This window comes from Pseudophryne corroboree, chromosome 2, assembly GCF_028390025.1.
Source record: "Pseudophryne corroboree isolate aPseCor3 chromosome 2, aPseCor3.hap2, whole genome shotgun sequence".
In the NCBI taxonomy this organism is placed as follows: domain Eukaryota; kingdom Metazoa; phylum Chordata; class Amphibia; order Anura; family Myobatrachidae; genus Pseudophryne; species Pseudophryne corroboree.
Window position 1 is genome coordinate 398,088,294 of NC_086445.1, and position 13,772 is coordinate 398,102,065.

General features: G+C 47.4%; 1 protein-coding gene across 4 annotated transcripts in view; it reads right to left on the reverse strand.

Annotated features, from left to right (window-relative positions):
- Positions 1-408: 408 nt before the first annotated feature.
- The window catches only part of AFF3 (ALF transcription elongation factor 3), a 771,336-nt gene continuing 757,972 nt past the window's right edge, over positions 409-13,772 (reverse strand). For all 4 annotated transcript variants that reach the window (XM_063953377.1, XM_063953378.1, XM_063953379.1 and 1 more), the window contains 2 exons: positions 6,953-7,182; positions 409-643 (listed from right to left, as the gene is read on the reverse strand). In XM_063953377.1, the coding sequence (XP_063809447.1) occupies positions 516-643; positions 6,953-7,182 (358 nt within the window). In that variant the 3' untranslated portion in view covers positions 409-515. The remainder of the gene's footprint in view (positions 644-6,952; positions 7,183-13,772) is intronic.

Consider the following 13,772-nt stretch of genomic DNA (forward strand, 5'->3'; position numbering starts at 1 on the left):
CCAGCATATTGAAGGGGCACATGCACACTAATGTGGGTTGGGTACGGGATATTGGCAGCTAGGATGTCGGCGGTCAGAATACAGAACCCGGCATCCTGACGCGCATAATCCCAACAGGGGTGAGAAAGTAAGCTAACCCTCCCCCTAACCATCTTTCCCCACAGTCTAACCCTAACCTCCCCCTGATACTTAGGTTCTGGATTCTAGCGGTCAGGATTCTGGCATCAGCATTCTGACAGGTGTCGGGGTTGCGGCAATGGTCTTCTGACCACCACCATCCCGTACGCTGGGATGGCAACTACATCCCAGCCTAACATACTGTAATATATTTATTTAGAGTACAAATTTGACCTAAACTGTTTTTGTGCTTCAAAGTAAAACAATATTGATAGGAAAAAGTGCAAATACTTGTCCAATGCTGAAGAAAGATTTACAAACTTTAATAATTGCTGCGAGTGACAGAGCGATGACTGAGCTCAGTGCCTGGAAACATAGCAGTTCAGTGGAAATAGACGCTACAGTACATGATGTGAGCTATGTTGTCGTATCCAGGAGAGTCCTTGGCGGGTATACTGGACCAAGTGCTCCATTGAACTGTGAAACGTGATTGGTCCCATTAATGCGTCAAGCTCATTAAAAAACGCTGTTTAAAAAAAAAGAAAACTATTTTACATGTATATAATTGCACAAGACATTTTGTCTTTTTCAGAATTCTTGTCTTCTGTCAGTCATCTTAGAATTGCTATAAAGAAAATGTATGGGTACGTAGATTTTTCTAGATAGCATAACAGAATAATATGTATGAATATTAATAGATCTAATACAATGTTTAATAATTCGTTAGGGCACAAAGATTTTTTGCCAAATACATTTTAGCATCATTCATGTTTTTCACGTTTCCCATTTTCTAACAGCTTAGAGCTGCTGTATTATCAGTAATACTAGAGAAATATGGGCACTATTGTTATGTGATGCTTTATATATCTTTTATACATTACTGTATATGACTTAATAAACTATTACTATACACTGTACATATGTTATTTTACAGTCAGTAGCTTTGTTCAGCTCCCCTATCTCTCTATTATAGTTCTCATGTTTGTGCAGGATTCCAGAGCTACTGTATTTATGTAGGGGCAGCAGTACTGTATAAAGCCGCACTATGGGGTATATGCAATTGCGGTCGAATTCCCGAAATTGTCGAATTTCGGGAATTTTTCGCCAAAAAAAAAAATTCGACAATGCTATTCAGTACTTTCCGACAAAAAAACGGACTTTCAAAATTCGACTTTTTGAAATTCGACTTTTGACAAATTCGACTTTTTTGCAATGATACACATGCTGCAATTCGACCAAAGTCTATTCAATGGAAGTTTGGAAATTCGACAACAGTGCTTTTAGACAGTAAATTCGTCATTTTCAATCCGCCACACTTTGGAGGGTGAAACTAATAAAAAAAATGTAAAACATGTTTTTTTTTCTTGGTAATATCATATCTATTTATATTAGAAGGGATTAGGTACTTGGTTTGTCTTTTTTGGAGGCACAAGTATTATTTATATATTTTTAAAAATAATATATATATATTTTTTGGATGGAATGGTAAAATCCCTGAAAAAAATGGCGTGGGGTCCCCCCTCCAAAGCATAACCAGCCTCGGGCTCTTCGAGCTGGTCCTGGTTCTAAAAATGCGGGGGAAAAATTGACAGGGGTTCCCCCGTATTTTTAAAACCAGCACCGGGCTCTGCGCCTGATGCTGGTGCAAAAAATACGGGGGACAAAAAGAGTAGGGGTCCCCCGTATTTTATACACCAGCATCGGGCTCCACTAGCTGGACAGATAATGCCACAGCCGGGGGTCACTTTTATACAGCGCCCTGCGGCCGTGGCATTAAATATCCAACTAGTCACCCCTGGCCGGGGTACCCTGGGGGAGTGGGGACCCCTTCAATCAAGGGGCCCCCCCCCAGCCACCCAAGGGCCAGGGGTGAAGCCCGAGGCTGTCCCCCCATCCAAGGGCTGCGGATGGGAGGCTGATAGCCTTGAGAAAAATGTCAGAATATTGTTTTTTCCTGTAGTACTACAAGTCCCAGCAAGCCTCCCCCGCAAGCTGGTACTTGGAGAACCACAAGTACCAGCATGCGGGAGAAAAACGGGCCCGCTGGTACCTGTAGTTCTACTGGAAAAAAAATACCCAAATAAAAACAGGAGACAGACACCGTGAAAGTAAAACTTTATTTCATACGTCGACACACACATACTTACCTATGTTCACACGCCGACATCGGTCCTCTTCTCCAAGTAGAATCCAGGGGTACCTGAAAAGAAAAGATAAATACACTCACCTCATCCATGGTCCAGAGGTAAATCCACGAACTTGTCAAAAAAACAAACCGGACACCCGTACCACACGGACTGAAAGGGGTCCCATGTTGACACATGGGACCCCTTTCCACGAATGCAGAGAGACCCCCCCGTGACAGCTGTCACTGAAAGGTCTCGTAAGACAATCAGCGAGCGCAACGTCCTTGCACTCTGCTGATTGGCTCTGTGCGCGTCTGAGCTGACAGCGCATCGCAAAGCCTCTCCATTATATTCAATGGTGGGAACTTTGCGGCTAGCGATGGGGTCACCCGCCGGTCAGCGGCTGACCGCGGGTAACCCCACCACTGACGGAAAAGTTCCCACCATTGAAAGTAATGGGAGAGGCTTTGCGATGCGCTGTCTGAGGTCACACGCGCACAGCCAATCAGGTGAGCGCCACGGAAGTAGCGCTTCCTGATTGGCTGAAGGGACCTCAGTGACAGGAGTCACGTGGTGTCCCGGCATTCGGGGAAAGGGGTCTGATGTGTAAACATGGGACCCCTTTCAGTCCGGCATGGTACGGGTGTTCGTGTTTTTTTTTTTTAACAAGTACGTGGATTATCTCCCGGACACTGGATTGAGGTGAGTCTAATTTTTTTCACAGGTACCTCGGACCGTCGGAGACTGTGACAGTCGGCGTGTCAACATAGGTAAGTATGTGTGTGTCGGCAGTGTGTAATAAAGTTGTACTTGTCAAGGTGTGTGTCTCCTGTTTTTATTTGGGTATTTTTTTTCCAGTAGTACTACAGGTACCAGCGGGCCCGTTTTTCTCCCGCATGCTGGTACTTGTGGTTCTCCAAGTACCAGCTTGCGGGGGAGGCTTGCTGGGACTTGTAGTACTACTGGAAAAAACAATATTCTGTCATTTTACTCAAGGCTATCAGCCTCCCATCCGCAGCCCTTGGATGGGGGGGACAGCCTCGGGCTTCACCCCTGGCCCTTGGGTGGCTGGGGGGGGGGACCCCTTGATTGAAGGGGTCCCCACTCCCCCAGGGTACCCCGGCCAGGGGTGACTAGTTGGATATTTAATGCCACGGCCGCAGGGCGCTGTATAAAAGTGACCCCCGGCTGTGGCATTATCTGTCCAGCTAGTGGAGCCCGGTGCTGGTGTATAAAATACGGGGGACCCCTACTCTTTTTGTCCCCCGTATTTTTTGCACCAGCATCAGGTGCAGAGCCCGGTGCTGGTTTTAAAAATACGGGGGATCCGCTGTCAATTTTGACCCCGGATTTTTAAAACCAGGACCAGCTCGAAGAGCCCGAGGCTGGTTATGCTTTGGAGGGGGGACCCCACGCCATTTTCTTCCGGGTTTTTCCCATTTTTTTAATTCGCGGCAAAATCCGGCAAATCGGCCGTTTTTCGCCCGCGGGACTGTCGAATCCGTTTTTCATTGAATATGGTGAATTCCGGCAACCACCTGCCGGAATTCACCTGTCGAATTGTGTCGAATTAAAAAACGGCGATAATTTGCCGCGATTCGCCGTGAATTGCATATACCCCTATAATTTAATTACATTTCTATTTTCTTCAGTATTTCTTATAGTGCTCAAGTTTTTCTTCTTTATGAGAATAGACAATGGTCACGTCACCAGGGAGTTAAACTGGAGGCTAAATGGCTTTTCCACTTTAAGCAAACTTATTTCCATGTGATATTTTAGTGTTATATAGGTCACTCCACAGGTGCCTCCACCGTCTGCTCATTGCACCCGTGTTCCTACAATGCCGGTCAGCTGCATAAATAATCACATGGGTGCTTGGCCTCAGGGCCGTAACTAGGGTGGTGCGACACCTTCAATCATATCCTCCTTTATTTAACAAACACATTTTAAAATAGTGTCCTGGGATTAGAACCCATAAACTTCTCATACTGCAGTCAGATACCTTACTAATATAGATATTTGCTCTTATATAAGAAACCTGCAAATTCCAACTACACTATATGAAGCTTGTAGAGATATATTATACGTTTGTACAATGGGGGCTAATTCAGACCAAATCGTTGCTGTGCGTGTTCGCACAGCGGGCGATCAGGTCTAAACTGCGCATGCGCCTCAGTGCGCATGTGCATGCCAAAGATGCGATCGGCATCTCAGCCCAGCGATCGCCTCTGCCTGATTAACAGGCAGATGCGTTCGCTGGGCAGGAGGGGGCACGGTCTGGGTAAGACATGCATGGCCGGACAGTCCGGGGAGGGGGGGGGCGGGCCGCAGCCGCTGCGTGATGTCACACGCAGCCGCTGCGACTCGGGACATGGTGAAAAGTCACCTGCCAGCGCAGCAATGCTGCACAGGTAGGGCCTTACTTGCCGAGTGCCATAGCATCGCCGCCGTGTGATGCTATCGCACCCGTGCGGCAGGGGGGGGGCCATACATGCGGGGCAGACTAGCCCTGTGCTGGGCGTCCCCCTGTATGTCAGGGTGGCTGACCGTAGCCGCTACGATCAGGTCTGAATTAGACCCAATGCACACTATACAGATCTGCCTAGTTGCAATGGTTTTATACTGACAATTACAAGGTATGTGTAGTTAGAATTTTAAATGTTTGTTAAAAAAAGGAGGGTGTGACTAAAGGTACCCTGTCTGTCAATGTGAGATGTCCTGGGTATGACTGGTAAGAAATGTGTTATTTTTAAATGTAATGTTACTGAATGACAAATAGCTCTTAAGTTGTTAAGTGCAGGCATGAATTAATTAATTAATTAATTAATAAGATGCTTAGTGTCCAAATCCAGTTTCTTGTAGTGTTCTGAAAAAGTATAGGTATCCTATAAGTGTATCTATTTTAAAAGGATAGGGGATGGGGGAGCTAAGTTTCCATTTGTTGTTATTTCTAAACTGAACATAAATCCAGATAAAGTATGAGTAAATGATGAGCATAAAGGATGCCTTGTAAAACACATTGGGGTAGATGTATAAAGCAGTGATACTGTAAGAGTAGAGAAGTGAGCCAGTGGAGAAGTGTGCCATGGCAGCTGCTTCTTATATAGAGTGAACTTGATAATTGGTTACTCCAAAGCTGATTGGTTGCACATTGTCCACTAGCTCACTTCTCCGCTCTTATCACTGCTTCATTCATCTACCCTCCATTGCCTATTATTCTGATGGTTCAGGGGCTTCCAAGCTACATGTACTGTACACATTAAAGGGGTATTAAAAATTATTAATGGGGCCTATTCAAAAGTGGAGGGAAGGGCGGCACATAGCATAAAGTACTTATGGGTCTGGCATCTTTGTTGGATCTGTGGAGGTTGGCTTGAGCGACCCCATGGGTCATGCAGCCAACCGATAGTGTTGTAGGTGATCCAATGCTGTGTGCTTGTACGCAGCTCAGATCACTAATGCAAGCAGGAGACATCTACTGATATCAGAGGCCTCCTGCTGCATTAACATATCAGTGCTATCGCTGCTGCTTCCAACTAAGCATCACTGATGCCTCCTCCAACTACATCCGAATCTGGCCAATAGACAGTACTCCAACATTGCAGATTCCCCTGTGCACCTCTATGGGAGGTGAGGAAAATTCTGTGATGTGATGCCAGGAAATGGGTAGAAATGCTGGCACCTCACAGACTACATCCCTAAAACATAAGGTACATTTTCCTGGTAACATAGGGGGTAATTCAGAGTTGATCGCAGCAGCAAATTTGTTAGCAGTTGGTAAAAACCATGGGGGTCATTCCGACCCAGTCGCACGCAGCAGTTCTTCACTGCGGTGCGAATGGGTCGGAATTGTGGCTGCGCAGCGCCCGCATTGCAGATGCGCGTCGTTGCCCAGCGACGGTCATCGCCAGGCAACGAGGCCAGGATCGATGAAAGTGATCGCAGGCGCGATCGCAAGAAGATTGACAGTGTGAAGGAGGATGGGGGCGTCTACTCACTGTTTCCCGGGCGTGGTAAGGCGAATGCAGGCGTGTCCAGGCGTTTGGTGGGTGGATGTCTGACGTCACAGCCGGGACCTTCATCGCTGGATCTGTCGCACTGGGTAAGTAGCTGCAGGGCTGGTCTTGTTTTGCAGGAAACTTTTTTAGCTTAGCGGGGCTGCACAAGTGATCGCAGCGCCGCTATGCTCAAATACACTCCCCCATAGGCAGCGTCTAGTTGATCGCACGAGCAGCAAAAAGTTGCTGAGTGCAATCAACTCGGAATGGCCACCCATGTGCACTGCAGGTGTGGCAGATATAACGTGCAGAGAGAGTTAGATTTGGATGGGTTATATTGTTTCTGTGCAGGGTAAATACTGGCTGCTTTATTTTTACACTGTAATTTAGATTTCAGTTTGAACACACCCCACCCAAATCTAACTCTCTCTGTACATGTTATATCTGCCCCCCCCCCTGCAGTGCACATGGTTTTGCCCAACTGCTAACAAATTTGCTGCTGCGATCAACTCTGAATTACCCCCATAATCTCTCTTTAAAACAAAAAATTTGCAATTCTTTTCTTTATACCTGTGGCCCTTATTACCATTATGTTTATTTATACAAATAAAATACTCAACACATTTCTTCTGTACTATAATATAAAATGACTAATTCTATGAGTTATTAGCTACCCCCCCCTAATGGAATCATATTGTGGACATAACTGACCTGTGTTGTCTTTGGCAAAATTGTCTGCGATTTCCCAGTAATCATAGCTGTGCAGGATACTGTTAGTAATACTGACGTGGTTGGCTGCCATCTGGTGGATGCGCTGGGGAATGCTGATAATAGAATTATTCGTGCTACAGGCACTACTAGAACTAGAGGTGCTTCCTTGAGAGCCAACAGAGCTCATGTGAGAAAGACAGGGAGACATGGGTGATGACATCCCTGTGGTTCTGAAACATAATATAATAAACAAAAGAAACATGTTATCTAAATAGCTGTAGTTCTCTAGTTTTAGATTACAGTTTAAATGAAAATTTACACACAGTAGGCATCATTTACAAAGTACAAATTCATTGTTTCTCCTTCAGGGTCCACAGTGATCCACAGGCTCTACCTTGGGATATGATGGAGCGGCATCGGATTGGGCACCAAACAGTCAAGCTCTTCAGACTCCCAGGATGCACTGGGCCCGCCCTCTATATCCCCGTCTCCCGGCTCAGGAAATTCAATTTTTTGTTTGGTGCGGCAGGAGCCGGCCACGTTGAAACAGTGGGGCTGCTAGACAGACGTCCCATCTGGACAAGGGTTGCCCATTTTGGATCACAGATTGGGAAATTTTGACAACAGATGCAAGCCTCCAGGGATGGGGAGCTGTGACAGATCAGTATTCGTTCTAGGGCCGATGGTCCAGGGAAGAAAGTCGTCTGTCAATAAACAGACGACTGGAGCTTCGAGCCATATACAAGGCACTCACTCAGGCAAAGGGAATTCTCCACGGCAAGCCGATTCAGATTCGATCAGACAATGCCATGGCAGTGGCGTACCTCAACCAGCAGGTAGGTACTTGAAGTCAAATGGCAATGAAGAAGGTAAGCCGCACAATAAAATGGGCGGAACGTTATCATTCCAGCCGTGTCAGCAGTGTTCATACCGAAAGTTCTAAACTGGGAGGCGGACTTTCTCAGCAGTCACGACATTCAACCTCCGGTTGTTCCCCTGACTGCTCTCTGGGATCTAGGTTTAGTTCTCAGGGCCTTGCAAGTTGCTTCATTTGAACCGCTATCTAGAGTGGATCTGAAATGGTCAACAGCCAAGGTGCTGTTTCTCCTGGTAATAGCTTCTGCTAGAAGAGTATCAGATTTAGGGGCACTGATGTGTCGGCCCACTTATTTGGTATTTCATCCGGATAGCGCAGTTCTTAGAACCAAATCTGGATATCTGTCACAACTGAGGGCCTGAGCTGACGGGAGGCAGCCTCAGTTGTAGGGGCTGAGATGTACCGGAACCTGGGAGGTTGTATCAGACCCCTGGACATGTAAGTAACATGAATAATAACTGCCCGAAGGCGTGACCACGACAACTTGGATAAAAGTCAATGATGTTTATTATGACAACTCCGCAACACAGCAGCAGTAAAAGAAAACGTAAAAAGTCAGCAAAGAATAAATACAGTTCCTGGGTACTACAGGATGGCAGGAGCCACAGGGCACTGGTAGTGTGAGATAGTTCTTATGATCTTCTAGATGGAAAGTCCTTACCAGGCCCGACTGTAGCAATGGAGATAACCCAGGATTGTGCCAGCTGGTGTTCCAGGAAAAGCTGGGTTGCTGAAGATGAAACAGCTGCTGTGGATACTGGCTGGAACCAGACTGTTGTTAGCACGGAGTGGATACTGGCTGGAACCAGTTAAATAATAAATGAACTTGGGAGCGATGAAATATGAACTGAAATGTAGAACTTGAGAGCGGAGAAATAATAATACCGGTGGAGAGTGGTAAAGTGTAGAAAGGACACCGGCTCTTTAAGGGAAGCTGTACTCTGCTGGAAGCTGAGCTGGAAGCAGGTAATGTTGTAGCTGGAAACAGATGAATCCACGATGGATTGGAGAGTCAGGCTACACCGCAGGTGGAATGCTGGTGCGGGTCTCTATGGTGGAAGTCTTGAGACAGGAGCTGGAACCTGGAAGACAATCACAGGAGAGAGACAAACAGGAACTAGGTTTGACAACCAAAGCACTGACGCCTTCCTTGCTCAGGCACAGTGTATTTATACCTGCAGCAAGGAAGGGATTGGCTAGGCAATTATGCACATTATCAATACTGAGAACAGATTGGTGGAAATGATCAGCTGACAGAATCCAAGATGGCTGCGCCCATGCAGACACTTGGAGGGAAGTTTGGTTTGTAATCCATGTGGTAATGAAAACAGTAATGGCGGCGCCGGCCACCGGAGACAGGAGGCGCCAGGCTGACAGATGCACATCCAACCACGCGGACACAGCGGAGGCCGCGGCTGACGTAATCGCCACTCAGACACTCTGCATGCAGAAGTTCAGGGACGGCGGCGGAGGCCGCGGGAGACGCCATGCCAGGTGTAATATGGCGTTTACTGTGACAGCGTCCCAGAGTGACAGGAGAGGATACAGGAATGTACACATCAGGATAACAGATGGGATCCGGTCCTGGAGCGCTGAGCCAGCCTTAGGAGGCATCTGATGGGTAAGAAATGGCGTCCAGATACCCGGATCGTGACAGCACCCCCCCCCTTTAGGAGTGGCCCCAGGACACTTCTTTGGCTTTTGAGGAAACTTGGAATGGAATCTCCGGACCAAGGCAGGAGCATGGACATCAGAAGCATTGGTCCTTGAACGTTCCTCAGGACCATAACCCTTCCAGTCAATAAGATATTGTAGTTGACCGTAACGGTGACGTGAGTCCAGGATCTTGGCCACTTCATACTCAACGCCTCGTTGAGTTTGGACTTTCGGAGTTGGAGGAAGTGAGGAATGAAACCGATTCAAGATCAGCGGTTTCAACAGGGAAACATGGAATGTCCTGGGTATTTTTAAGAAGGGAGGCAACTGGAGTCTGTAAGCAACAGGATTGATGACTTGTTCAATCTTGAAAGGACCGATATAGCGAGGTGCAAACTTCATACTGGGAACTCTTAACCTCAAATTCTTCGTGGATAACCATACCCGATCACCCACCTTGAGAGCAGGAACTGCTCGACGCTTCTTATCCGCAAACTTCTTGTACCTGAACGATGCCTTGAGCAGAGCTGATCGTACGCTCTTCCAGATATTGGCAAACTGATGCAAGGTGATATCCACTGCGGGAACAGAAGTTGCTGGAAGCGGTTGGAACTCAGGGACTTTAGGGTGGAATCCAAAGTTAGTGAAGAATGGTGTTGAAGCAGATGAAGAATGATACTGGTTGTTATGACAGAACTCGGCCCAGGGAAGTAATTGAACCCAGTCATCTTGAGAGGAGGACACATAGATGCGGAGGAAGGCCTCCAAGTCCTGATTCACCCTCTCGGTTTGACCATTGGTCTGAGGATGGTAAGCCGTGGAAAACTTTAGCTTGACTTGGAGGACTTGACATAAACTTCGCCAGAATTTGGCTGTGAATTGAACTCCTCGATCTGAGATAATTTCTTCAGGAAGACCGTGGAGTCGGAAGATCTCTTGTATGAATACTTGAGCCAACTTGGAAGCTGACGGAAGACCGGTGAGAGGAATGAAGTGTGCCATCTTGGTGAACCGGTCAACTACCACCCAGATGGTATTGAACTTGTTGCACATGGGTAAGTCTGTAATGAAATCCATCGACAAGTGGGTCCATGGTCGACGGGGAACGGATAGTGGAACCAGTTGCCCCGCAGGCGACTGGCGGGATACTTTATGTTGGGCACACTTTGGGCAAGATGCAATAAACTCCAAGACGTCCTTTTTCAGAGTTGGCCACCAATAGGACCTAGAGATAAACTCCAGGGTTTTTTGGATACCTGTATGTCCGGCAAAACGGGAAGCATGGGCCCAATGCATGAGCTTCTTCCTTAGCATCGGCTTCACAAAACTTTTCCCTGATGGGGGCGTAGAGTCCATCCCTACCGTGGAGAATGCCAACGGATTTATAATAGGATGCTTGTCTGAAGACTCTGACTCATTTTCTTGCTCCCATGAGCGGGAAAGGGCATCGGCCTTGCGATTCTGAGAGCCCGGACAGAACTGGAGTTTAAAGTCGAACCTGGAAAAGAAAAGTGCCCATCTGGCCTGACGAGGGTTGAGACATTGTGCGCCCTTCAGGTATAAAAGGTTCTTGTGGTCTGTAAGTATGGTGATTGAATGAGAAGCTCCCTCCAACAGATACCTCCACTCTTCTAGAGCGAGCTTGATGGCTAGCAACTCCTGGTCGCCAATGGCATAGTTGCGCTCAGCTGGGGAGAACTTCCGGGAGAAGAAACTGCAAGGGTGTAAATGGCCATCTTTAGCCCTCTGAGATAACACCGCTCCTACTCCAACGGAGGAGGCATCCACCTCTAAGATGAAAGGAGAGTCGATGTCAGGCTGTTTCAGAACAGGCGCAGAGATGAACCTTTGTTTTAAAAGATGAAATGCTTGCATGGCTTCTTCAGACCACTTGGACGGGTTAGCACCCTTCTTAGTGAAAGCAGTAATAGGCGCCACAATGGTGGAAAAGTCTCGTATAAACTTTCGGTAATAGTTGGCGAACCCTAAGAACCTCTGGACCCCTTTGAGGGTTAAGGGTACCGGCCAATTTTGGATTGCTTGTAGTTTCTCAGGATCCATCTCTAGTCCGGAACCGGACACAATGTACCCTAGAAACGGAATGGACTTGACTTCAAAGACGCATTTTTCTAATTTGCAATAGAGATGATTGACACGGAGACGGGACAGAACCTCTTTAACCCAAAAACGATGGTCCTCTAAATCGTTGGCAAAAATGAGGATATCGTCTAGATAGACCACGACATGACGGTATAGAATGTCTCTGAAGATCTCATTGACAAAATGCTGGAAGACAGCTGGAGCATTGCTCAATCCGAAGGGCATGACGAGGTACTCATAATGTCCGTCACGGATGTTAAAGGCGGTCTTCCACTCGTCACCCTCACGGATCCGGATGAGATTGTATGCACCTCGCAAGTCCAGCTTTGTAAAGATGGTAGCTCCGCTAACTCTGTCAAAGAGCTCAGTAATCAGGGGTAAAGGATAACGGTTCTTGATGGTAATGTCGTTCAAACCTCTGTAGTCGATGCACGGCCGCAGACCACCATCTTTCTTTTTTACAAAAGAGAAGCCTGCGCCGGCTGGAGAAGAAGAAGGTCGAATGAACCCCTTTGCTAGGTTCTCTTTAATATATTCCTCCATAGAATGCGTCTCAGGCAGAGACAACGGATAAGTTCGGCCTCGAGGTGGAACCTTCCCTGGAACGAGATCAATCGGACAGTCCCATTCTCTATGAGGAGGAAGGATATCAGCAGAAGCTTTACTGAACACATCCGTGAAATCTTGATATGGAGGAGGTGGAACATCAGACGACCTGGGGGAGGAAGAACAGACAGGCAATACTTTAAACAAACATGTCTCAGCACAGGAGGAACCCCATGCCAGGATTTGCGTAGTCGTCCAATCAATTGTAGGATTGTGAAGACGGAGCCATGGAAGGCCCAGGACCACAGGATGTGTGGCTCTTGGAATCACTAAAAAAGAAATAAGTTCGGAATGAAGAACTCCCACTCTCAGACGAACTGGTAGAGTCCTTAAAGAAATAACTGCATCAAAAATTTTGCTGCCATCCACGGCAGTTAAAGAAATGGACGAAGGAAGTCTCTCGGTGGGTAGGGACCACCGTTTAACATAGGCTTCGGTAATAAAGTTCCCAGCTGCTCCGGAATCAAGGAGGGCAAGGACGTTCCGATAACGTTGAGCAACTTGAAGCGAGACTGGGAGATTACAATCTTGAGGAGATGGAGAGGAGATCATTACTCCTAGCCGGCCCTCTCCTTGGCGAGCTAGGATTTGGAGTTTCCCGGACGTTTGGGACAGGCATTAATGGTGTGAGACGGAGCTGCACAATAGAGACAGAGAAACTCGGAGAGACGTCTTCGGCGCTCAGCAGGAGTTAAACGGGAACGGCCAAGTTGCATGGGCTCATCTTTAGATGGTGACAGTTGACGAGGAGCAGAAGATTTTGGAGCAGATGATCTTCCACGCTCAGTTGCTCTCTCTCTGAAACGTAAATCAACTTTCGTGCAGAGTGAGATTAGCTCATCTAACTTAGAAGGTAAGTCTCTGGTAGCTAACTCATCTTTAATACGCTCAGATAAGCCATGCCAGAATGCAGCATACAGGGCCTCGTCGTTCCATGCCAGTTCGGATGCCAGGATCTGGAACTGTATCAGATATTGTCCTACAGTACGTGACCCCTGGCGTAAACGGAGAATCTCGGATGAAGCTGAGGTTACCCGGCCTGGCTCGTCGAAGATGCGCCTGAATGTTGACACGAAGGCAGTGTAGGAAGATAGCAGGGTGTCGGACCTCTCCCATAACGGTGATGCCCAATCAAGGGCTGAGCCACTGAGAAGAGAAATAATGTAGGCAATTTTTGTACGGTCACTGGGAAAATTGCCAGGTTGTAGCTCAAACTGAATCTCACACTGGTTGAGAAATCCCCTGCAGAATCTTGGAGATCCGTCAAATTTTGCTGGCGTTGGAAGATGAAGACGTGGAGCAGAAATGGGTAAGGTGAGTGGGGTTATAGCTGGAGTCACTGTGGTTGACGCACCAGACGCGCCTGATCCACGGAGAGTTGTCTGAATCCCATCCAGCCAAGTAGAGAGATCCTGGAGACAGCGGATGATGTGGCCCTGTGCAGCCTCCTGATGTTCTAGTCGGGCTGCCAGTTCTTGCATCGGCCTGGCCGCTTGATCCTGGTCTCCGGCTGGATTCATTGGGTCAGTGCTTACTGTCACAACTGAGGGCCTGAGCTGACGGGAGGCAGCCTCAGTTGTA